Source organism: Sciurus vulgaris, assembly GCF_902686455.1.
Source record: "Sciurus vulgaris genome assembly, chromosome: 1".
Taxonomy (NCBI): Eukaryota; Metazoa; Chordata; class Mammalia; order Rodentia; family Sciuridae; genus Sciurus; species Sciurus vulgaris.
The window spans coordinates 116,083,210-116,106,888 of record NC_136461.1 but is presented as its reverse complement, the minus strand read 5'-3'; the positions used below and the strand labels follow the sequence as shown (position 1 = coordinate 116,106,888).

Genomic DNA, 23,679 nt, shown 5'->3' with positions numbered 1-23,679 from the left:
TGCCTGTCCTATTTCTGGCACTCAAAATTTATGACCTGCAGGTGTGATGGCACATGCCTGGAATCCCAGCAACTGGGGAGGCTGAGGCAGGAGGATCTCAAGTTTGAGGACAGCCTGGGTAACTTGGACACCATCTCAGAACATAAAAAGAGTTGGAGATGTGGCTCAGTGGTAAAATTCTTCTGGGTTCAATCTCTAGCATTACCCCCCACAGCCCCCCATAAAAAAATTGTGGCCTTCTTTGGAGCAGTGGGTAGAAGGCAGCAGCTTCCTTCACCCCAGCCAGGCCTCTGGAGCCAGAGAGGGGAGGGAGCCACTAGGTGGCACCCTGGCTCCACTTTGCTCCAGTTCTTGCCTCCCCCCTGCCTCTTACCACCTCTGTCTCAGGGCCCACCCCAGTGACCCAGGGGTCCTGCTCCACTGGCTAGCTGTCTCAAGAAGACCCAGAATCCCCTTGGCTCTTGGGAGGATCATTCCTGACATTTAACCTCAATGACTGGCAGCTCACTGGGCTTCTTGCCTACTCTGGAAATCTCCCAGTCAGTGCAGGGGTAGAATCCTGTGAGCACCGTAACTGCTCAGGCCAGGTCAGAAGAGTGTTGTAGTTAAGAAAGGGAGGGTCATAGGTGAATGGGCCATAATTGATTTCTGTATTATTTAGCAAGTGTTTATGTGACACTGTTTAAGGGCTTTAAGTATATTAACTCATTTAATTCAGGTGTGAGGCAGGGTTGGCTGGGGATGGAACAAGACCACTCATTCTGAAAATATTTGTAAAGTCTGTTGTGTACCAGAAACAGTGGATCCCTGGGAATGCAGAGGTGTCTCAGAAGCTTATCAGTTGGGTATGGTGGCACAAATCTGTAATCCCAGCAACTCAGGAGGCTGAGGCAAGAGGATCGCCAAGTTGGAGAATAGCTTCAGCAATTTAGCAAGATTCTGCAACTTAGTGAGACCCCCATCTCAAAAAAATATAAGGGACTGGGCTCAGTGGTAAAGCACCCCTGGGTTCAGTTCCCTGGTACCAAATAAATAAATAAGTGAAGCTTATAGTCCAGTGGAACCTGCTTTCTGCAGTTGGAGGAACTGCAGTTAGACCTGAGGAAGAATTGCCTCTTCAGCAGGTGGTCAGTGATATGAGCTGGGGACTTTTAGGAAGGAGTCTTCTAGTTCTGGAGTGGGAGTTGGGAAGAGCAAGTACCCTAGGGCCAGGGTTCGGATTCAGCACCAGGCTCCATGGACCACTGTTCTTTGGAGGAAGCCTAGTTTTTCCCTGTTCACATTTTTCACCTGCAGATGCTCAAAATGCTAGCAGATGCTCAAAATGCTAGCAGCAAGAGAGATTGAGGCTGAAGGTGGGCAGAATTTGGTATCCTTGCTGGGTGCTAGACCTATGGGTGCAGATACGCATAGGTCTCCCTGGGCTCCCAGAGGGTACTGATTCTCACTCTGACCTCTTACTTTCATTTCTAGGGCCCACTTCCTTTGTTTTCATAGAGATCTCTCTGGGGGGCTGGGAGGGCCTCCCCAACCCCCTTCTCTTCCTCACCTACTCAGAGTGCAGATATGCTGAGCTGGAGGTTTCTGAAACTGCTGAATCAGGGAGAAAAAGAGAGCTATTAACCTCAGAGGTATTTTGAGGAGGGCCAGAATGCCAGGGATATTGGCAGCTCCAATTACTGTCTTTCGGGGTGCTCTTGGGAGGTGATCCTGTGCCCACCCCAGCTGTGAGGCCCCTCCCTCCATCACATCCATCCATCATGTTGGTGAAGAGGAAGGACCCAGCCATGATGCTCTTCTGATCATGGGGCCAGTGTGTGGAGATGCAGCTGGAAGGGATGGGGATGTCACCCAGTGGCAAGAGTACTTAACTATCGTGTGCCAAGCCTTGGGTTTGTGTTCCAAGCTGTGGGTTCAATTCCCAGTACCACAAACAAACAAAAAACCCAAGTGCACGGCCTCCTTCTCACATGGCTTGGGAACAACTTCTGGCTAGGCAGGGTTGGGATGATCCTGTGGGTAGAGCTACTAGGGGCACAGTGCTGTTTGGCCCCAGCCTTTGGGCTGGGCCCTTCCAGCTTAAGCCCTTGTTATTTGAGCATTTCACTTCCTACCCTTTCCAGGGAGAGTTTCCTTAGCTCATTCAAGAAAAGACCTTCTGCCCTAAGAACATAGTTCTGGGGTGCCTTGGAAGAATCACTGGAGGCGAAGGTAGCCTGTCTGGGTCTTCTGCTTTCAAGTAGAAAAATTCTATTTATTTATTTATTTATTTATTTATTTTTGGTTAGTCCCCCAAACTACTTTTTCAACCAGGCGCAGAAATGTACACCTGTAATCTCAGTGGCTTGGGAGGCTGAGACAGGAGGATTGTGAGTTCAAAACCAGCCTCAGCAAATTAGCAAGGTGCTAAGCAACTTAGTGAGACCCTGTCTCTAAATAAAATATAAAAGAGGGCTGGGAACATGGCTCAGTGGTTAAACACGTCTGGATTCACTCCCTAGTACCTAATAAATAAATTAATAAAAATAAAAACGGCCAAGGATGAGGCTCAGTAGTTTAGTGCCTCTGGGTTCAACCCCTGGTATCAAACAAATCAAACAAAACCCCCCTCCTTTTCCAGTGGTCTCCCCAATCTGCCATCCATCTTTCCATCCCTGCCTCTCATTCTCCAGCCCTCACCTCTTTCTCCTAGTGCCCCTACTTCTTTCCTAGGCTCCTCCACCTGTCCTTTTCCCTCAGTGCTCTCAGCTCAGCCTTCTGAGAGCCCATGCCCCTTCTGCTCTGTCACCTCCTCTGGGATTTCCTGTGTCTCCCTGCCTCCCAGGTCTTCCAGGCTCCAGCCTTTCCCCATAGCCTTCCACTCCCACTTGTCCTGGGGTGGCAGGTGGAGTGGTAGTGGTTCCCCTTCAGGCCTGACCACCCTCATTATCTCCTGGAGGGTCAGGGCTTGTGCTCTTTTCAAGCGCTGCTTCTAGACTCCTCGGCTGGACCCAGGACAGACAGTGGACTGGCTGGCTGTTGCCATGGGAACCTCCCAGGGCCACCCAGATGCAGGAACAGCTCCTTATCTGTCCTTGTTCCGGTCCACAGATAGGCAAGTCCCCTTCACTTGTTCCCAGCAGGGGTCTGGGAGGGACCGTGCAGGGTGGGGGTGGGGTACATAGATCTCTCCCCTTGCTGCTTCACCCCGCAGCTGCCTGATCCACAGAAGCCCCTTGTCACCCACTCAGGCTCTTACTTGTGTTTCCTGTCCCTTCTTTCATTGGCCTTCCTTAAGAGCACTGTCTATCTCTTACTTGGTAGCCTTTGGCTTCCAGAATAGCTGCCTGCCCCCTCCTGCATGGAATGACATAGAACCCAGCAGATCCCTTCCCCACTCACTGTTCCGCTTTATCCTAGGCCAGCTGGGGCCCAGCTGGGTCTCTTCTCATTAGAGATTTGGCCTGAGCAAGATTTAGGGTCAGAAAAGCCAGAGCATCAGGTCTTCACCATGCCCACCTGGGAGCCTTGGGCCAGATACCCCTATTGGCTTAGGGCTCAGCCTCCTCTTCATTGAAGTAGACTCTGCAGTGGCCCTCTCACAGGTTGCTTTGAGGATTAAACATTCCCCATAAGATCAATGAAAAGGCATTTGCAAACTGTGGAGTACAGCTGTCCTTTGGTTTCTGTAGGAGATTGCTTCTAGGACCTCCTCTGGCTACAAAAACCCATGAATGCTCTGGACACTTTTATAAAATGACATAGTATTTGCATATTACCTATGCACAGCACAGACTCCCATGTACTTTATTATATATTTACTTACTTTTCTGTCTGTGGGAATTGAACACAAGAGCTTTCTACGTCTGAGCTACATCTTCAGTTTTTTTATTTTTTTATTTTTAGACAATCTTGCTAGGTTGCCAAGGCTGGCCTCAAACTTGTGATCCTCCTGCCTCAACTTCCCAGCTAACTGGGATTATAAGCCACAATACCTGTCTTCCCATGTACTTTATTTAAATAATCTATAGATTACTTATAGTACCTAATATAATGTAAATGCTATGTAAATAGTTGTTATACTATATTGTTTAGGGACTAATGTCAAGAAAAAAGCCTGCACATGTTCAGTACAGATGTATTCTTTCCCCAAATACTTTCAATTTGCAGTTGGTGGAATTCATGGATGTACTGTTGAAGTATATTTTTATTTTACTGAATCTCTAAGGGGAAAACAGGCTACTGATGTGGGACAAGAGGATACTTGTTCCCAAATCAGGTAATTGGAACTGACAGGGGAAAGATGCTAACTAGCATTCAAGTTCCAACACTGTACTAGATGTTGGGGCACCCAATCTTTGTCCCTGAGGTTAACTGGATTAGTTTAACACAAAGCAGAATTTAAAATTTTTTTTCCAGTACCCAGGGGTGCTCTGCCACTGAGGTACATCCCCAGCTATTTTTTTATTTTTTGAGACAGGGTCTCACTAAGTTGCCCAAGCTAGACATGAACTTGCAACCCTTTCGTCAGCTTCCCAAGGGGAAGTGCCACCATCCTGGGCTAATAGTATTCCCTTAATGCTGCCAGGAGTCTGCAGACTGGATGAAGAGGAAGGAGGGGTGACCTATGAGTTGGATCTTGGAAAATCATAGGATTTTGGTGATGGGAGAAGGGATTTCAGGCAGGGGAGGGTGAGACTGAGGGAAGTATGGAATGACCTGTGATTAGATGGTTCTCAGGTAACAAATTTTCCCATAGTCCTGCCTGTGGGCCTGAAGGGGATCTTTGCTATAGGGTAAGGGGAAGTTGTGCTACTAAAGACATTTAAAGGATGCACATGCGTGCAGAATAACTGGAAACCTGAAGCATGGAATGGAGAGATGTGATGCTGGAGGTGGTTAAGAATCTGATGACAGCCCAGGAAGGAAATGTTGTTAGCCTGATTTAGGGACGGTTGATTACACTGGACAGGCCCTGTCTGGGTGCAGTGGCACATGCCTGTAATCCCAGCTACCTGGGAGGCTGAGGGAGGGAGATGGCAAGTTTGAGTCCTGTCTGGGCAACTTAGAACTGTCTCAAAAACAGAAAAAAAAAAAAAAAAAAAAAAAAGGTAGGGGTGGGTCCTGGGTTATAGCTCAGTGACTCAGTGTTGAAGTGCCGCTGGGTTCAATCCCTGAAAAAAAAAGAAAGAAAGAAAGAAAAAGAAAAAGAAAAAGAAAAAGAAATCAACTGCCTTGGTGGAGAGAGGGAGGAGTCAAGGACACACACTGCCTCCCAACCTCATGACATGTTGGATGACTACACCCTCACACAAGGTTGGGAAAGGCCAAAGCTGGCTTTGTGGGATGCTGGGTGTTGGGGAGATGCCTGGCTCAGTTTTGTTGAATATGGGTCTGGGGTAGGTCTGGCCATCAAGCAGATCACCTCTCTGCTTCGTCATGTGTCCCTGCATCTTACTCTTTGCCTGCTCTCCTCATCCCTCATTCCTCTTGGGTACAGGGACTCCTTAGCAAAAGTTCTTATCAGCATGGGACACTGACCTTCACTGACCCTGAAGGGAGGCACCCAGCAAAGTGGAGTGAGTCATTCACTGAGGTCATCACTGAGATCCTGATCAGAGTCAAAGGGACAGGTCAGCTGGCTGGGCAGGACAAGGTAGAAACCTGAAGCCATATGCTATGGAGAAGAAAGTGCTAAAGGGCCCCCTTTGAAAGGTCAGCTGCCTTTGTCTTCACAGGCAGCCATGGATACCTGTTCACCTGGAATATGGTCTTCAGCCCTCACGGAGGCAGCTTTGTAGGGAGGAACTGGTGCTGACATAGGGACGGGAGCCCGCAAGGAAGCAGGCTACCACCGTCGTCTCCATAGCACCATTGACTTTCAAGGCACTTATGCCTTTTATCTCCCTGGAACTCAGACTTTGAAGGAGGAAAGATGATTTAACAGATGAAGATACTGAAACGTAGAGATTAGGTGACTTGCCCAAGGTCACATCGTACCTAGACAGATAGTGAGAGAAGAGTGGCCCTAGGTGGCATTTTGGAACATGCAGTACCCTGGCTCCCCCTTCCCATTCCACCTGCTGACTCAATTTGGCAGCCAGATCTGAGCTCCCAGTTTGTGTTCTCTCTGGCTGATTCCTCTCCCCCATTCTGTGTTCCCCCTGCCTCCCTGCTCCAGCTACCTGGGCCCAGGCCCCTGAAGCATTTCCTCTCTGGCCACCCACTGCAGCCTTGGTGGCCCCAGCTTGTGAGTAGAAGACTAGCTGTGGAAGAGCCCTTTGTGAACATCTGTCCCATTTCTGTTCAGAGGTGAAAAATGAGGACTGAAGAGGGAAGCTACTTTTCCAGGCTAACAAAGCTTGCTAGGGATAAAGCAAAGACTGGAGCCCAGGGCTGCTGACCTCTAGGTAAAAGTCCCTCTGTTCCTTCTCCCTGCCCACCTCCCTTCTTCTTGAGTATGGAATTTAGGCTTTGTGGTGAGGTCTGGAAGAGCTGCTTGCCACAAGTCGGGTTCTTCCTGATCTTGCAGCGACCTCCCTTATGGCTTCCTCCATAGAGATGTCTGGGCATTGCCACAAGGGGGCAGCAGTAGGAAGGACAGGAGGCTGGACCTGCAGAGGACTGGGAGGGAGGGAAGAACTTCCAGGAATTGCCTCTGAACCTGAACAACTGGGCTTGGGGTTGTGAGGTCTTAGCCTTCGGGAGACCCACGAAGGGTTCCTATAGCCTCATGGGGCATGGAGGGAAGACTTGGTTCCCAATAAACCCTTCGCTTGTTCATTTATTCATTAGTCATTTATGGGCACTTACCCTGTGCCTGGCCCTGAGCTGATACTGTCTGACATATTTTCCAACAGCTGTGTTGGAGAATAGGGAAGGAGCTAGAGTGTCTGCAGAAGCTGGGCCTGCATGCCCAGAAGGCTGTCCTGGTCTGGAAAACATTTGGCTTTGGAGCTGGACAGATCTGGTTACTTCATTCAGAACTCATGATTTACAAACAAGTCTCCCAATCTCTCTTTTGATCAAGAAATGGTCTGACACATAGTAAATGCTCAATAAATGTGAAGTATTAACTCTGGAAGAGAGACATATGAGTAAATTAATACTATATATGTGGGTAAATACAGGGTGTATCAGAAACAGAAAATGGGTATCTAGTTGGCTGTGGTGGCACACATACCTGTAACTCAGCAACCTGGGAGGCTGAGGCAGGAGGATCTCAAGTTCCAGGACAACCTGGGCAAATTAGATAACCTGTCTCAGAAATAAAAAATAAAAAGGTCTGGGGATGTAGCTAAGTGGTAGAATGCTTCTGGGTTCAATTCATAGTACAAAAAAAAAAAAAAAAAAAAAAAAAAAAAAAGGAACCATAGATGGGCTGGGGGGATTCAGGCAGGGAGGGCTCTGTGGAGGAGGCAGACAAGGTAGATATTAACAAACAATTAGGAACTGGTCACAGTGGGGCATGTGTGCAATCCCAGCAACTCAGGCATCTGAGGCAGAAGGAAAGTTCAAAGTCAGCCTCAGCAATTTAGTGAGGCCCTGTCTCACTAATGAAAAGATGAAAAGGGCTGGGGATGTGGCTCAGAGGTTAAGAATCCCTGGGTTCAATCCCTGGTACCAAAAACAACAACAACAAAAACAACAACAACAACAACAACAACAAAAATACCGATTAGGAGTTTGTTACACACAAAAGAGAGGGAAGAAAGTTTCAGGCAAAGGGCATGACACGAGGATACTATGGAACCATTTACAGTTTACAGCAGAACATCCTAAAAGTATTAATTAATTTTTCATTTTATACTGGGGATGGAACCCAGGGGCACTCTGCCTCCCATTCCCAGAACCCCCATTTATTTATTTATTTATTTTTGTACTGGGGATGGAACCCAGCGGCACTTAACCACTGAGCCACATCCCACTCCTTTTTATATTTTTATTTTGAGACAGGGTCTCACTAAGTTGCCCAAGTTGTCCTCAAAAATACGATCCTCCTGCCTCATCCTCCCAAGTTGTTTGGATAACAGGTGAGTGCCACTGAGTCCAGCTTGTACTCTTTTTTAAAAAAATTTAAATATATTTTTAGTTATTGATGAACCTTTATTTTTGATTTATTTATTTGTAGTTCTGAGAATTGAACGAGCCTCACACATACTAGGCAAGCTCTACCACTGAGCCACAACCCCAGCCTGTCATACTCTGTTCTTTCTTTGGGGTTGGGTACCAGGTATTGAACTCAGGGACACTCGACCACTGAGCCACATCCCCAGTCTTATTTTGCATTTTATATAGAGACAGGGTCTCACTGAGTTGTTTAGTACCTCACTTTTGCTGAGCCTGGCTTTGAACTCGTGATCCTCCTGCCTCAGCCTCTGGAGCCGTTGGGATTACAGGTGTGCGCCACTGTGCCCGATTTGTCATACTCTGTTTTTAAGCTACCTTGTGCTTGTCTCTCCTATAAAGATAAATGCACCTGAGGACAGGTTCTGTTTTGTTCACTATTGCATGTCTAGTAGTAAGTGAATATATTCTAGTAAATAGTCTAGTAAATGAATAGACTTCCCTTCATCAGATCCCAAAGGCAGCTTTTCCTTCCTGTCATCCTGTCATACTGCTGCTTTACAACTTTGCCCTGTTTCATCCCTCACCTCCCTCCATTTCCCTTGGAATGATGGTCATCTCACACGTAAGGACTGATTGATAGCCCATATCTACAGTTACAAGAACTGGCTCGGGTAGGGGGATTGACTGGGTCACTTGGGAACAGCTGTGGGGTGAGAAACTGGAATCAGAAGCATGAAGTTGAAGCAGAGGCAGTGGATGTCCCTGAGCCAGGGATAGATGGCATGTCGTTCTACTATGGGATAGGCTTGCCTGTGCAGGTGCTGACCTTGGCACTCCCTCCTGCTGCCCCTACCCCTTTCAAGGACATCTAGGAAGCCCAGCTGCTCCCTCTTCTAGGTTCTGCAGCACTGGATGGACTGGTCCCTGCAGGCTCACACTGTTTTGGGGTGTTTGACTACAGAAGGCAGGCCTAGATTTGATGTCCAAGCTGTCCTTTTGGTCTGTGAAGCAAATCTCTCTCTCTCTCTTTTCTTTGGTACTGGGGATTGAACCCAGGGATGCTCTACCACTGAGCTCCATTCCCATCCCTTTTTATCTTTTTATCTTGAGATAGGGTCTCACTAAGTTGCCCAGGCTGGCCTGGAACTTGTGATCCTCCTGTCTCAGACTCTTGAGTGACTGGGATTCCAGACATGCATCACCATGCCCCACCTGGTTTCAAACCCCTCTTTAGGTGATGGTCTTTCTGGTGAAGAAGTTCCTGAGTTGGGGAGATACCTCCCTGTTGCCCTTCAAGCATATTCTCCTGAACCCCCATGAGGCAATGGTGGCAGACATCTCTGGTTTCCCAGCTGAGTTGCCAAGGACTCTGGCCACTCCTTCCTCAGCTGTCTCTATTTACAGTACTGCATTTTCCCTCTTTCCTGCCCCACCGTCACCAGCACCCTGCCTTTGAGTGCCTCACGTTGGGGCAGCCCTCTAGAGTTCACCAAGGCTTTGCACATGGTACCTTGTTTGACATTCCCCTTGGTTGTGGAAGGAAGGAAGAGAAGATGTTATATAGCAGAGAGTTTCATGGACTAGTGGGCGCATTGGGAGGGAAGTGCTGGCTTGGGGAGTATTTGGGCAAGTGGGGGCATTCCACCACTGAGCTATATCCCCAGCCATTTGTAGTTTTTACTTTGACAGAGTCTTGCTAAGTTGCCCAGGCTGGTCTCCAAATTGCCTCAACCTCCTGAGTAGCTGGGATTATAGGCATATGCCACTGCACCTGGCTTAGTAAGTATTCTTTAAAGATTGGGTGGACAAATATGTGCATTGGCAAACTGAAAGGCTTTCTGGTGGTGACAAGGTCTGGCATGTACCCATACAGGCTGGTGTTGGAGGAAAAATGGAAAGGAGCTTTGATAAGCCCAAGCCAAGGAATTGAGCAGCAGTCCACTGTTGAATAGACTGACCAGAAGGGTAGTGAAGTCACAGAGAATGATGACAGGAACTGGGTGGAAAAGTAGACCAGGAGAGCTGGATGTGGTGGCACATGCCTGTAATCCCAGTGGCTTTGGAGGCTGAGGCAGGAGGATTGTGGGTTCAAAGCCAGCCTCAGCAACTTAGAGATGCCCTAAACAGCTCAGCGAGACCCTGTCTCTAAACAAAATAAAAAGTTTGAGTGCCCCTGGGTTCAATCCGTGGCAAGAAGAAGAAGAAGGAGAAGGAGAAGGAGAAAGAGGAGGAGGAGGAGGAGGAGGAGGAGGAGGAGGAGGAGGAGGAGGAGGAGGCAGCAGCAGCCACTGCCACCGCCATTGGTTAAGTCTCAGGGAATAAGAAGGAGCCACTATGATGGCTGGTAGTGAATAAGGGAAAGGAAAGTCCAGCCAGCCTTAGAGGAGCTGGAGTTTTCCAAGAGGCAGGGTAAAGCAAAGGGAGAGAGAGGCCACAGACTCAAGATCTTTCCTGAGATATGAGTGCTGGGGGGGAAGGAAAGGTTCCACTTGAGAGGGTAGCAAGGGACAGAGAAGCTGGAGGAGAGGCTAGGATGGGGGGATTTTTCTGATGAGGGACTGGGAATTCCAGGGACTTTGATTTCAGAGCAGGGGAGGGAGGTAAGGGGCAGATTGGGTCAAGTGAAGAAAGATACACTTGAGGGAAGTTCTGACTCTTTCCTATTGGTTACTCAGTGAGCAGGAAAGTGAGAGCGGAGTTATTTCTTGTGCCTCTGCTGGTCCAGTAGAGAGTTGGGCTTTCTGTGGAGTCTCACATAAATTTTTACTGAAGATGAGTTGGAAAATTTGATCCTGTGTTGAATTATAAACCATAAAACCGCAGAGGGCTAAGAACAAATAACAACTCCTTACGACTGGATGATACGTTAGCATTTACAAGGTATTTTATTACACGTTAGCATCCATTTCTGTATTTTATGTATTTCTCTCTTATTGCAACCCTGTGAGGTGGGCGTTATCAATGGTGAAATTTGTGATTGACTGAAGGTCAAATTCCCATGAACTGTCAAAACTAGGATTAAAACTCTCGTACTCTGTGCTGCCTTCTGAGTGCTTTGATGAACACAGTTGTTTTTTTTTTTTTTAATGTGTGTTGCTTTAAAAAATCATTCTGAAATCTATTCTCTTTTTGCATCGTGTTCTTTTGTGCCTCTTTTCACTATTCAGGGAATTAATGGTTTCTCTCAAAGTAGGTCTCCACACTTCACTTAGTTTCTTTTTACATGACTTGATAACCCATAACAAGGAGGCAGTAACGGTTTGCAGGCTCTGTTCTGACAATCTCAGAAAAATGCAGGACTAACGACAACTCCGCGTACTCAGATGGTAGTTAAGTGTCCTGTTCGGGCGGAGGCAGACCTGGACATTCGAGGAAGGGGCAGGTAACCATCCCTAATTCTCAATTCCTGTCCAGGAGATGGTTTCCGGTTAATCTCATTACTATTGACGTCACCTACGTCATTCCAAGCTTTCTAGCTTCCGAAAACCTTTGGAGAGGCGGATGCGGCTAGAAAAGGGATAAAGATTTCTTGTTGGGTTAAAAGGGTCAAATCCCATCAGTCTCCCCAGTTACAAAACCTGTTTAACAATAAACTAGCGAGTGTTAGACTAAGCCCCACCCTAGGGATGACGTCATGAGGCACAACCCTATCATGTCATTACCTTATTTTACATCTCCAGAAAGATCCATTTTCACTGTGGAGCAAGTACAAATCTGTTTTAACACTTGGGTCATAAAACACAAATAAAAAGCAGTTTTTTAAAAAAATCAATATTAACTTATGTATTTTTTAATTTGTTTTTAATTTATATGGGTGGGAATATGAGGTCCACCCCTGAAAATTTTAAGACGTCATCTCCCGCTGAGGAAAGTAGTTGCGTCCAACTTGTCCCTGTCAGTTAAGAAGGCGAGGCTGTGACGTACAGTTTTGGGCGGGGCTGGACTGGTCTAAGTGAGTTCTAGCGGGGGAGCTTCTTTAGGGGAGAAGTCTGCCCTGGAAATAAGCCTCTTTGTATACGTATGTTTCTCTCCTTTTTTCCCTCCGTAATTTTTTAGTCATTATTAAAACATATGGAAGCACGGAGGGACGTCAATCCTCTTTACAGTTATGAAGAAGAGGGAGAGAATCCCTCCTTCTTTCCTCTCCTAGTGGCCACGTCCATTTCGCGCGGGGTGGCCCGATTTAAAGGGTACGAAGTGTCAGCGTTAGGGGTCGTAAAGCCTAGTGGCCCCATGGCCCCGCTGGGAGGCGCCCCGCGACTGGTGCTGCTGTTTAGCGGGAAGAGAAAATCCGGGAAGGACTTCGTGACCGAGGCGCTACAGAGCAGGTGTCCGTGGGGCGGGGAAGGAGGAGGAATGGAAACTCACCCGATCAGGTGACACGAGGAGTGTGTTTGGGTATGATGGAGTGGGCTTTGGATCTGAGCTTCTCCGGTGGCCGGGCAGGAGGAGCAAGAAAGATGCAGGATTGTCACCATCACATAAGACAGCAGTCTACACAAGCCCACTTCAAAAAACAGGCGACTATTTCTGCAAAGCCTATAACTGTAGGTCTCTCTCTCCAAGAAGCAGCAATATAACAGTTACTACCAAGGCACTTTCTAAATACTTTTTTTTATTCTTACCACACTATTGTGAGGTACTTTACAAATAAAGAAACTGAGGCACAGATAAGGGATTTCTTTAAAAACATACCCGAATGTGTCTGGTTCTAAAGGCAATCCTTGTTCAGCAAGGATAAGGATCCCTAATAGTAGGGATTTAATAAATCTTTATTATGTGCCAGACACTGTCTGTATTATCTCATTTAATCATCATAACCTTTTGGTAGGTACTGTGTAGTGTTATTTGCATCTTCACTTCACAGATGAAACAATGGAGGCTCTGAAAAGTTAAAACAAAGTTTGCTGGGGTTTCAGATTAAGTGGCAAATCCAGGATTCAAATTCAGTTTTGTCGACTCCAGGGACTGGGTTATTTCTGCTTTACTCACCATTTCCCCAAATAATAATCAGGCCTTTTGCCTTCACTCACTGTTTTCTCTTGGAGCAGGGTATTCTCTCTGAACATTTTTGCTGGGGCCTGGGCTAGGAGAGCAAAGAAGAGGGGAGAAAGAGGAGTGGGGCACCTCTCCCCCGCCACCTCCAGTACTGGGGATTGAACCCAGGGGCACTGTGCCACTGAGTACATCCTCAGTCCTTTTTATTTTTTATTTTGAGACAGGATCTTACCAAGCTGCCCAGGCTGGCCTTGAATTTGTAATCCTCCTGCCTCTGTCTCCCAAATTGCTGAGATTATAGGTATACCACACTCCAGGTGCTCCTCTCCTCTTGAAGGCTAGTGGGTTATGGTATCAGGAAGCTGCTTTTGGTACCATGGGGGTTCTGAGAGAGGTTGTGGGGGAGCCCAGGGCAGAGATCCATACATGAGTTCACCACCAAGTATCTTACCATCATTTCCTAAATTGCATCTCAGTTCCAGAGGTCAAACAGCGTTAAGAAACATAGGCTCTGAGATCAGATTTCTGGGATTCACATCCTGGCTCAGCACTTAGTATCTGATCTTGTACACATTTCATATTGACTCTACCTCAGTTTTGACATTTGTTCAATGCAGATAATAACAGGATGGTTGGAAGGATTAAATGAGGTAATGCATGTAAATGGCTTAGAAAATAATTCTTGGCATCTAGTGAAGGCTCAGGAATGAAATGTTGGCTATTTTTTTTTTTTTTAACTAATACTGGTTTCATTACTTACAGGGTTGTTTCAGGTGAGTCAGTTCCCCTCACTTAGTCTCAGTTTCCTCATCTGAAAATAAGACCACTTATCTCACCATGTGTATCTGTGAGCATTTCAGGGTAGAAATTGTGTATCTTATTCACATAGTACCCAACAGATGCTTGGCTAAGAACATTGAACAACTGAAGGGATGAGTTATTTATGTTGTGGTGACCAAGACAATTGAGCCAACATATCCCTGGTGATAAATAGGTTTAGGGTCCTAGCAGTAACTTAATTGAACCAAAATATCATCAGGTCTGGAGGCCTGGAGGTTTTTCTTTCTCTCTTTCTGTTTTGGCACCAGGGATTGAACCCAGGGGCACTTAACCACTGAGCCCCAGCCCTTTTATTTATTTATTTTGCAGTGCTGGGGATTGAATTCAGGGCCTTGTGCTTGTGAGGCAAGCACTCTACCAGCTGAGCTATATCCCCAGCCCTAGCCCTTTTATATATTTCATTTAGAGACAGGGTCCTGCTGAGTTGCTTAGGGCCTCACTAAATTGCTGAGTCTGGATTTGAACTTGCAAACCTCTTCCTCAGCCTCTGAGCCACTGGAATTATTAGGTATGTGCCAACATGCCTGGCTTGGAGGTTCTTTTTTTTTTTTTTTTTTTTTTTTTGGTGCTGGGGATCGAACCCAGGGCCTTGTGCTTACAAGGCAAGCACTCTACCGACTGAGCTATCTCCCCTGGAGGTTCTTAATATACTTATCATTTGATATGTTTTATCTGTTAGTTTCAGGGCTCCTTTATATTAATTTGAGTTTTATAATAATCCTGTTTGGGAGACAGAAACTGTTATCCCTATTTTACAGATAAGGAAAGAGGGTCAGGGAAGTTGAGACCTGCCACAGTGACAGATAGCAGTGGTAGAAATAAGGTTTTCAACTTAGGCCTCTGAACTTTCTTTTGAAGCCTGGAAGCTCCAGGAAGCTCTAGGTTAACTGGGTCCTGATATCTCCCTGTCCCACAGACTTGGAGCTGACATCTGTGCTATTCTCCGGCTCTCTGGTCCACTCAAGGAGCAGTACGCTCAGGTAGGTGGTGACTCTCTGGCATCGGTGGGTTGGGAGGAGTCAATTCCCAGGCTTTGGAGATGTGGCTGCTGCTGGCAGGATGGTGGTCACCTTTGGGTTTTCCGTGAGGGGATGTTTTGGGGCCATTTTCAGCTTAAGCGTCTTTCCTAATAGCCTCATTTATTTAGATCACCTCCTCAGAGCATGTTCAAAAAGGGTGTCCAGAAAAGGCTATAGATACTTGAGTTGACAGCTCTGATGCCATTTGATCTGTACATCTCCCCTCTTTCCTGCTGGCCTGATGGAACCCCTAGACTTTTCTCCTTAGATATTTAGTGACATGAGTAGTCAAGATAGATTGTTAAATGAAAAGAGCACAAGTCGTAGAATAGTGTGTAGATATCTTGGTTTGTTTGTATTGCTGTAACAAAATACCTGAGGTTGAGTACTTTGCACAGAAAAGGGAGGTGCCAGAACATGGTGCCAGCATTTACGTGGCTTCTGGTGAGAACCTCATGGTGGAATAACAGAGCAAAAGAAAGGTCACGTGGCCAGAGAGATTGAAGGGAGGTACCACACTTACTTTATAATAACCGATTCTCATGATAACCAATTCAGTCCCAAGAGAGAAGCTTTAATTCCTCTTAGAGGTTCTAATACCACCACATTGGGGATCATGATTTTTGGTGGAGATATACTATAACAGTAGAGAATGCAACATTTGGAAAGGAGTTTGTGACTGAGAATTATAGAAGAGTTACAAATATATTTGCTCACTTATTCAGTTCTTCAAAGAGTATACATAAGGTACCTTGCACTATGTTATTTCAGGTGCTAGGGATGTCATTGTGCACTCCTTGCAGGGGGAGGACATAGGTGCAACAAATGTTTTTTATTCATTGCAAATGAATGTATGTCTTTAAAATATATATATATATATATATATATATTTTTTTTTTTTTTTTTTTTTTTCAGTGCTGGGAATTGAACCCAGGGCCTTGTGCTTGCAAGGCAACCACTCTACCAACTGAGCTATCTCCCCAGCCCATTGTCTTTTGAATTTTGAACCATATAGGTTTAAAAATAATTTTTTTTTTTGGTTGTTGTTAAAATAGGATTTAAAAAATAAATAGAAAGTCCCGGGATCTTGACTTCAGGAAGGGAACCCAGAGGTTCTCAGAGGGTGAGATGAGCTTTCCACACAGAGAAGAGCCCCCTAGTGGCCTGCATTCTGCTGCTTCCAGGGCTCACAGCCCCTAGGTCAGTTGCCTGAGTGTGGCCTCTGGATCCACAAAGGAACTTATCCCCTCTTCTGTACAATAGCCCTGCCTCCATGGGGGGCAGCTTCCTGTTCTGCTGGGTCTTCTCTCACCTTCTGTGCAGGCCCATCCATGGGGGCAGTCTGAGGGATCATGGGATAAGGAAGTGCAGTGGTTTTCAATTTATTTTTTCTATGGAGAATCTTTCCCAATGAAGTTGGATGCAGAAGTTCCTTGTATCCAGGAGGCAGAGTGGGGGTAACAGGTAGTGGAAGGAGAAAGAGGAAAGAGCAAAGGGAGGGTACTCAGCCTTCTCCAGTCAGACCTGAGGAGCAGTTTCAAAACCACTGATCTACTTGGAAAATTCTCAGATTAGGCCCTATTCCAGATCTGCTGAGCCAGAACCCAGACAGATCAGGGTGGAAAGGGCAGGAGTTTGAGTTTGCATTTTTAAAACTTCTAGAGGAGCCCTGACAGACCCTCTTGCCTTTGGGATTTGGAAGCCTAGCACTAGTTCATTCCCGGCTCCCACTAAAACACAAATTCAAAATAAAATGTTGCTGAATTGAGTGGGGCAAGGTGGGTCACACTTGTAATCTGAGGGGTTTGGGAGGCTCAGTCAGGAGGATCGGGAGTTCAAAGCCAGCCCCAAGCAACTCAGTGAGATCCTGTCTCTAACTAAAATACAAAAAAGGGCTGGGGATGAGGCTCAGTGGTTAAGTGCCCCTGGGTTCAATCCCTGATACAAAAAAAAAAAGTTACTGAATTGATCACAGGTGTAGACATAATTCAAGAAGCAGGCCAAGATGCTCCCAGTGGTGGGGAGGGGGTAGTTCACAAGCAGGAGGTAGCTGCTGACCTCACCTTGAAACAGGGCGTCAGGTAGGGACCAAGAAACTGAGAGCTGGTCCAGATGTAATGGCACAAGCCTATAATCCCAGTGACTCCTGAGGCTGAAGCAGTAGGATCACAACTTTGAGGTCAGTTTGGGCACCTTAGCCAGAACTTATCTCTAAAAAGTAAAAAGGGCTGGGAATGTAGCTCAGTGGTAACGTGCCTCCAGGTTTAATCCCTCCACCTACCCCCAGGCCAAAAAAAAAAAAGAAAGAAATGGCCTGAGGGGAGAAGATCTCTAAGTCAGAAGGGGAACCAGACCTGAACTGGTTGACATTTTTCAGACCCCTTCCTGTCCTGGGACCCTCTGGATGGCCCCCTCTGCTTGTCAGTATCCTGGAGAAGGGGAGGCCAGGTCTGGAAGCAGTTCCCCAGGGGGACCAGAGTAGCCCCTCCTGCCTAAGGGGACCTCTGTGCATGGGAGGCCCCTGGAGTGCCAGAGCTGAATGGAGTAATGCTGTTTTCAGCAAAGTGCCAGGAATTTGGGGATGGGAAGAGGATGAGGAGGAAAGGCAGGAGACACACAATGTCCCTGGGAGTTGGGGTGAGGGCAAATGATGCCAGGAGGGTTAGTGAGAGGATATAGAGTGAAGTTTTTTTCAGATTTCCCACTTTAGTTGAAGGCTAAGCCTGTGCCCAGGGGTTGTAAACTAATTTCAGGATTAGTTTAAGCCAGAAATAATTGGGAAGGTAAAACTTGCAAAAGAGAAAACCACATCAAACATTCAAAGACAGATGGAAACAGTTTCTGGATTACCCTGAGACCTTTCTTCCATCTTCGAGTGACTGGGATTTATTCTTTTCCAGAATTCTCTCCTTTGCAGACCTTTGGCCTAATGGCTGAAAACTCATTAGTACTTGCATGGGCTTGGGGAGGTGGTGAGGCAGGGCTTGTTCTTCCAGTTTTAGGAGGGACTTCGAGGTTGAGAGGGCAGTGCCTTAGGCATAATATGCTTTGGATAGGAGCATGGCTTGAACTTCCAGAGACTTCTAGACGCCAGTACCTACAAGGAGGCCTATCGGAGAGACATGATCCGCTGGGGGGAGGAAAAGCGCCAGGCCGACCCAGGCTTTTTCTGCAAGAAGATTGTAGAAGGCGTCTCCCAGCCCATCTGGGTAAGAGGTCACCTTGGCAACATGAGGACAACCTCTCTCCCCAGCTCTCCACTGTTTCCAGCTCTCTGTCTCCCCTGTCTTTGTCCTATGCAAGTCCCCACCATCTCTCTCCCAGGCAATCACAGGAGCCCTCACGTATCCTGGTCCCTGGCTCTGGCTTTTGTTCCTGTGATCCATTCATTACACAGCAACCAGTGACCTTTTAAAAACATACTACTGGTCATGTTACTGTTATGTTTGGAAGACTTTGGTGCTGGATGCACATGCCTGCCATCTCAGCTACTAGGGCGTACCTTTTCCCCAATACTGGGGTCGGGGGGTTGGTGAGGGGAGACCTAAAACAAAGCACTTCGGTGATTACCCATCATTCTACTGGGGATTGAACTCAAGGTCATTTGACCGCTGAACCACGTTCCCAGCCCTATATTTTGTATTTTATTTAGAGACAGAGTCTCATTGAGTTGCTTAGCACCTCGCTTTTGCTAAGGCTGACTTTGAACTTGAGATTCTCCTGCCTCGGCCTCCTGAGCTGCTGGAATTACAGGCATGTGCCACTGCACCTGGCCCAAAATCAGTCTTTAACTTGAACTTTTGGATTTTGCTTCTGCTACCTTTTAACTTCTTTACTCCTTGAGCTGCAGTTACCCTGTCCTTCTCTCTGTTCCTTAAATAAACTAAGCACCTTCTGTGGTTTTTTTTTTTTGGTACTGGGCATTGAACCCAGGAATGCTCAGCCACTGAGCCACACTTCCAGCCCTTTTTTGTATTTTATTTAGAGACAGGGTCTCACTGAGTTGCTTAGGTCCTCACTAAGTTACTGAGGCTGGTCTCCAACTCCCAATCCTCCTGCCTCAGCCTCCTCAGCCGCACCCTGCATGTACCACCACACCCAGCTTCAAGCTCCTTCTGGAATCAGGGCCTTTGCACCTGTTCTTCCAGCTGCCTGGACCACACTTTTTCCAGCAGTTTGCATGTCACTTCCATAAGGAAGCCTTCCCTGATATCCAGGTCTTAACTGGTACTCCTGACAGGTGCTCCATGCCTACCTTCCTGAGTATCCTCCTATACCAGGCATGGTTTCTGATTCTGGGGATACATCAGTACAAAATGCTTTGGAGCCTCTGTCTTTAGGGAGCTTACATTATAACTGGGGGAGATAGGCACAAAATAAATATAGACAATATCAGGTGGAAAAATATACTAAGGAACAAAATAAGGCAAACGTAGGGTATGAGGTAGGTTGAGGTTTTGTTAAGGGTGTCAGGGATCCAGGCATGGTAGTATACACCTGTAATCCCAGCTACTCAGGAGGCTGAAGTAAGAGGATCGCAAGTTTGAGGCCAGCCTGAGCAATTTAGTGAGATCCTGTTTCAAAATAAAATAAAAAGGCTGGGGATGTAGCTCAGTGGCTGAGTGCCCCTGGGTTCAATCCCAATACTGAAATAATAATAATAAAAAAAATGAACTCATTGATACAGTGACACTGGAGCCATGACCTGAAAGAAATAAGGGAGCCAAATTGATTTTTGGGTAAGTTGTTCTTCAGAGAGAAGGAGCAGGGATCAGAAAGGCCTGGGCCTCGTATGTTTGAGGAAAAGCCAAATGGCCAGAGTGGTGACCTGTTAGTGGTTGAGGTCAGATTCTATGGGACCTCGAAAGAGCCTGGATTTTACTCTGAGTAAGATGGGGAGTCATTGGGTGGGGGGTTTCAGCAGAGGAAAGAGATGATTTAAGACTTAAAAGGCATCTGGGGGTATAGCTCAGCAGTAGAGCATGTGCTCAGCACCTGGGTTTAACTTCCAGAACTAGAAACAAAATTATTAAAAAACAAAAAAAGATTCAAAAGGCTTCCCCTGGCTGCTGGAGGGTAGGCAGGAGCAAGACAGAGGCAGAAAGCTCTGTGGAGGGTCTCCTGTGACACAGGTGAAATGACTGTGGCTGAGGCTCAGAGCCCTGCAGGGTGGAGAAAATAGGTCAGTTTTGCACATATTTGGAAGGTAGAGCCCAAGTAGGTTGATGGATTGGCTAGCAGATGTCATGATGAGATCCTCTACCAATGATTTCATTCTGAGCAGGTGAAGAAATAGAATTATCATTTTCTGAGACTGGGAAGGTGTGGAAGGAACAGGATTGGAGAGAAAATTAAAAGCTATTCAGGTCACGTTGAGGCTGAGGTACTTGTTGGTCAGCCCTGTGAGTCCACGGTCATTCAGGAGCTACTATTGAGCATCTGTGTCTCACTGCATTATAAGATCTCTTTTTGGTGGGAAGGGACTTGGGGAATTGAACCCAGGGTTGCTTAACCATTGAATCATATCCCCAACCCTTTTAATTTTTTATTTTGACACAGGGTCTTGCTAAGTTGCTTAGAGCCTCGCTAAGTTGCTGAGGCTGATCTTGAACTTTCAATTCTCCTACCTGAGTCTCCTGAGTCACTGGGATTACAGGCATGTGCCACTGTACCCAGCTGCATTATAAACTCTGAAGACTAGGTGCATGTTACCACTCTAGCCTCAGCACCTGGCACAGTGCCAGCACATAGTAGGTGCTTCCCAAAACTCTTGATTAGGCTATAATTGGGTGAACAAGCTGTCTGGCTGGTGGTCAGCACTCAGCAGTATTCACTCAGTGTGTGACCGAATGAAATTGGGAACTGGGGCCAGCTGCTCTGTCCTAGCTGCTCTTTTGTTCATGATGCTGGGAGTGGACCTGCACAGTTGTTTTGGTCGGCTGCAGCAACCTTTCTGTGTCCCTCCCCTGCAGCTGGTGAGTGACACTCGGAGGGTATCTGATATCCAGTGGTTTCAGGAGGTCTACGGGGCTGCCATTCAGACGGTCCGCGTGGTAGCCTCGGAGCAGAGCCGACAGCAGCGGGGCTGGGTGTTCACACCAGGTAAGCTGCTTGTAGCATTTGTCCCCAAGGCTTGATTCACAGATCAGACACTCACCCAATGTTCTAGGCCTCCCGCTAGCTCCTTGGTAGGCCTGAGGACAGTGAGTGAAAGATTCCAAAGGGGAATCTGAGACCTAGGGCTCAGGAGTGTGATGGAAGAGGGTGTTTTGGAGGGTCAAGGTCTCCCTGTGACCCTGACTTGATCCCTTTACCCAGGCTGTCTTCTCAAGGTCAGTGAACTTCTCTGGAGTGCTGGCTGGGACCCACCTCACAGCCCCTCACCTTTGCTTTGCAACTTGGTGAGGGCCAATAGTCTTGGGAAGAGCAAGCCTGACAAACAACTCTATTGATTAACATAACCAGTGAGGGTGTGTCCTGAGAGAGCTTCCTCTCTCAGAGTCTCAGTGGTGCTCGCCCAGGACCAGCTCTGCAGGCAGTTCTGAAGACCAGCTCAGGCCTCCATCGTGCCTTAGGTCACCGTGTCTCAGATAAGTTCAGATCGATGGGTACCACCACCGACACCTGCTCATCTCCTGGGTGCTCCTGTAGGCCAGGCTGTGCTGAGCACTTTGCCCCGGGCAGCTCACTGTGCCATCATACCACACTCCCAAGTGGATGCTGTTGTGCTCATGCCCATGACAGATGAGGGCAGCAGCCTGGAAAGGCCACAAAGAATGAGAGGAGGAGATGGACTCCCAGCCTCTGCTTCTAACCTGCACAAATGGCCTCCTGGGAGGATCGAATCAGACAGATGTAGGGGTGGGCATGAACACAGCTGGGGCTGGGACTGCTGCTCAGTGGTAGAGTGCATGCCTTGCATGTGTGAGGCACTGGGTTCGATCCTCAGCACCACATAAAAATAAATAATAAAAAAAAAATATTGTGTCCATCTACAACTAACAATATAAGAAAGAAAGAAAGGATGGAAGACATGAACACAGCCAGCCTGATTCACATGAAAGCATGATGCCATTTTGGGTTGTCTGTAGTTTTATTTTATTTTATTTTGGGATTGGGGATGGAACCCAGGAGTGCTTTACCACTGAGCCACATCTCCAACCCTTTGTATTTTTTATTTTGAGACAGGGTCTCGCTAAGTTGCTAAGGCTGCCTTTCAACTTGAAATCTTCCTGCCTTAGCCTCCCAAGTGGCTGGTATTATAGGCGTGCGCCACCATGCCCAGCTTGTTTATGGTTTTCCATGATGAAATTCACTCTCTGTACGCAGTGACAAGTGAAGAGTTCAGTCAGCTGGCTGCAGGCTGCTGCATCTGCATCACAGGGTTTTAGTGGGTGGGAAATGCCCTCCAGGTAGTCAGAGCTTGACCCGGGGACAGCAGAAAAGAGGCGAGGGGAGGACCCTCTCCATCCGAACCAGCTGGCCTCCATGTCTGGAGGGCTGGGACCTGATTTCACCATGCCTCCTCCACAGGGGTGGATGATGCTGAATCAGAATGTGGCCTGGACAACTTTGGGGACTTCGACTGGGTCATCAAGAACCACGGAGATGAGCAGCACCTGGAGGAGCAGTTGGGGAACCTGCTGGAATTTGTCTACTCCAGACTTTAGTTGTCAGGCTCTAGAAGTGAGCCAGGCATGCTGGGCTGGGGATGGGGCTGACTCTGCAGGATGTGGGGGTCCCAACCCTGACTAGGGTTGGGGAGCAGACAGAGCCAGTACAGATTTCTTCCAGCCGGGGCTGGTAGATGTCAGGCCAGTTAGGAAACCTTGGGAGAGCTGTTTTCTCTGTGGAGAGGGTGCCCTACTTCCCTGCCTCTTCAGGAGGACACTTAAAGGGCAAAGGAGGGAGAATTACTGTGCTTGAAGCAGGAACAGCACCATTTCCACGGGTGCCAGGCCTGTTGGCTCTGGTGGCCCCACTTCCCTGTCTGGATGTTCTCAGCCCCTGTACTGGGCAAGAACCCAGGGCTCCCTAGTGAGTTCACTAATAAACCTCCTTGGAATACATGCTCAGAGCTGGATATCTTTCATTTCCCCAGTGCTAACCTGGACTGTGTGGGGCTCAGAAGGGCCTTGGGTGTCATGGTGGATGTGGGTCTCTGCATCATCTTGCACCTGCTGGGATGTATCCTGCAGAGGTTGACCTGTGCCTGCACCCCTCAGGTGACAGGCCTGTTTGTGTTGCAGGAGGGATTGGGATCTGAAGGTCTTACCCTCAGGAATAGTTCCAAGAAAGACTTAGTGTCCCGTAGAAAGTGTCTCCAGAGAGTGCCTTTATAAGTTTTTTACAGTTTCCAACTTTATTCATAGACACCCTGTGGAAAGGGAAAAGATAGTATTTTCATGTGCATTTAGCACATGTCAAGAACTCAGAGCAGTGAAACAATTGACCAGTGTTGGAGGGTCAAGGGTCAGTACTCAGAGTGAAATGCAGGCCTCCTGATGCCTGGCTGAGCCCTGTCTGCCACATTGCTGTGAGTGTGACACAGAGTCCCTCAGCCCCTTGCCATCCCCTGGCCAAGCTGAAGTACCCCAGCTCTCTAGCCCTGAATTTGTTCTCCTCCCACAAATTCTGTCAGTGCTCATAGAAAGGGGAGCAACAGAAGCGATCAGTGTTTCAGTGTGACCCAAGCAAAACTTGGCACACTTTTCCCCAGATCTTCTCATCCCCCATCACTACCACTCTTGCTGGACACCAGGCACTGAGGACA

At 47.4% G+C, this 23,679-nt stretch overlaps 1 protein-coding gene and 1 long non-coding RNA gene across 6 annotated transcripts; both read left to right on the top strand.

Annotated features, from left to right (window-relative positions):
• Nucleotides 1-5,075: 5,075 nt before the first annotated feature.
• Nucleotides 5,076-10,149, top strand: LOC306639463. Its single transcript, XR_013757659.1, has 3 exons — nt 5,076-6,389; nt 7,936-8,012; nt 9,739-10,149. It is a non-coding gene; the product is annotated as an uncharacterized lncRNA (long non-coding RNA).
• Nucleotides 10,150-12,200: 2,051 nt separating this feature from the next.
• PMVK (phosphomevalonate kinase) lies at nt 12,201-22,975 on the top strand. Of its 5 annotated transcripts, none has more exons than XM_079131664.1 (5): nt 12,201-12,377; nt 14,804-14,867; nt 17,984-18,115; nt 20,879-21,008; nt 22,440-22,975. In XM_079131664.1, the coding sequence occupies exons 1-5, from the start codon at nt 12,283-12,285 to the stop codon at nt 22,574-22,576; spliced, it is 558 nt and encodes a 185-aa protein (XP_078987790.1). In that variant the 5' UTR covers nt 12,201-12,282; the 3' UTR covers nt 22,577-22,975. The 5 variants fall into 5 exon arrangements, with proteins under 5 accessions (XP_078987790.1, XP_078987791.1, XP_078987789.1 ...); XM_079131663.1 differs by having other exon boundaries at nt 12,202-12,377; nt 17,963-18,115; XM_079131666.1 differs by having other exon boundaries at nt 12,204-12,377; nt 14,746-14,867; nt 17,963-18,115.
• The last annotated feature ends 704 nt before the right edge of the window (nt 22,976-23,679 follow it).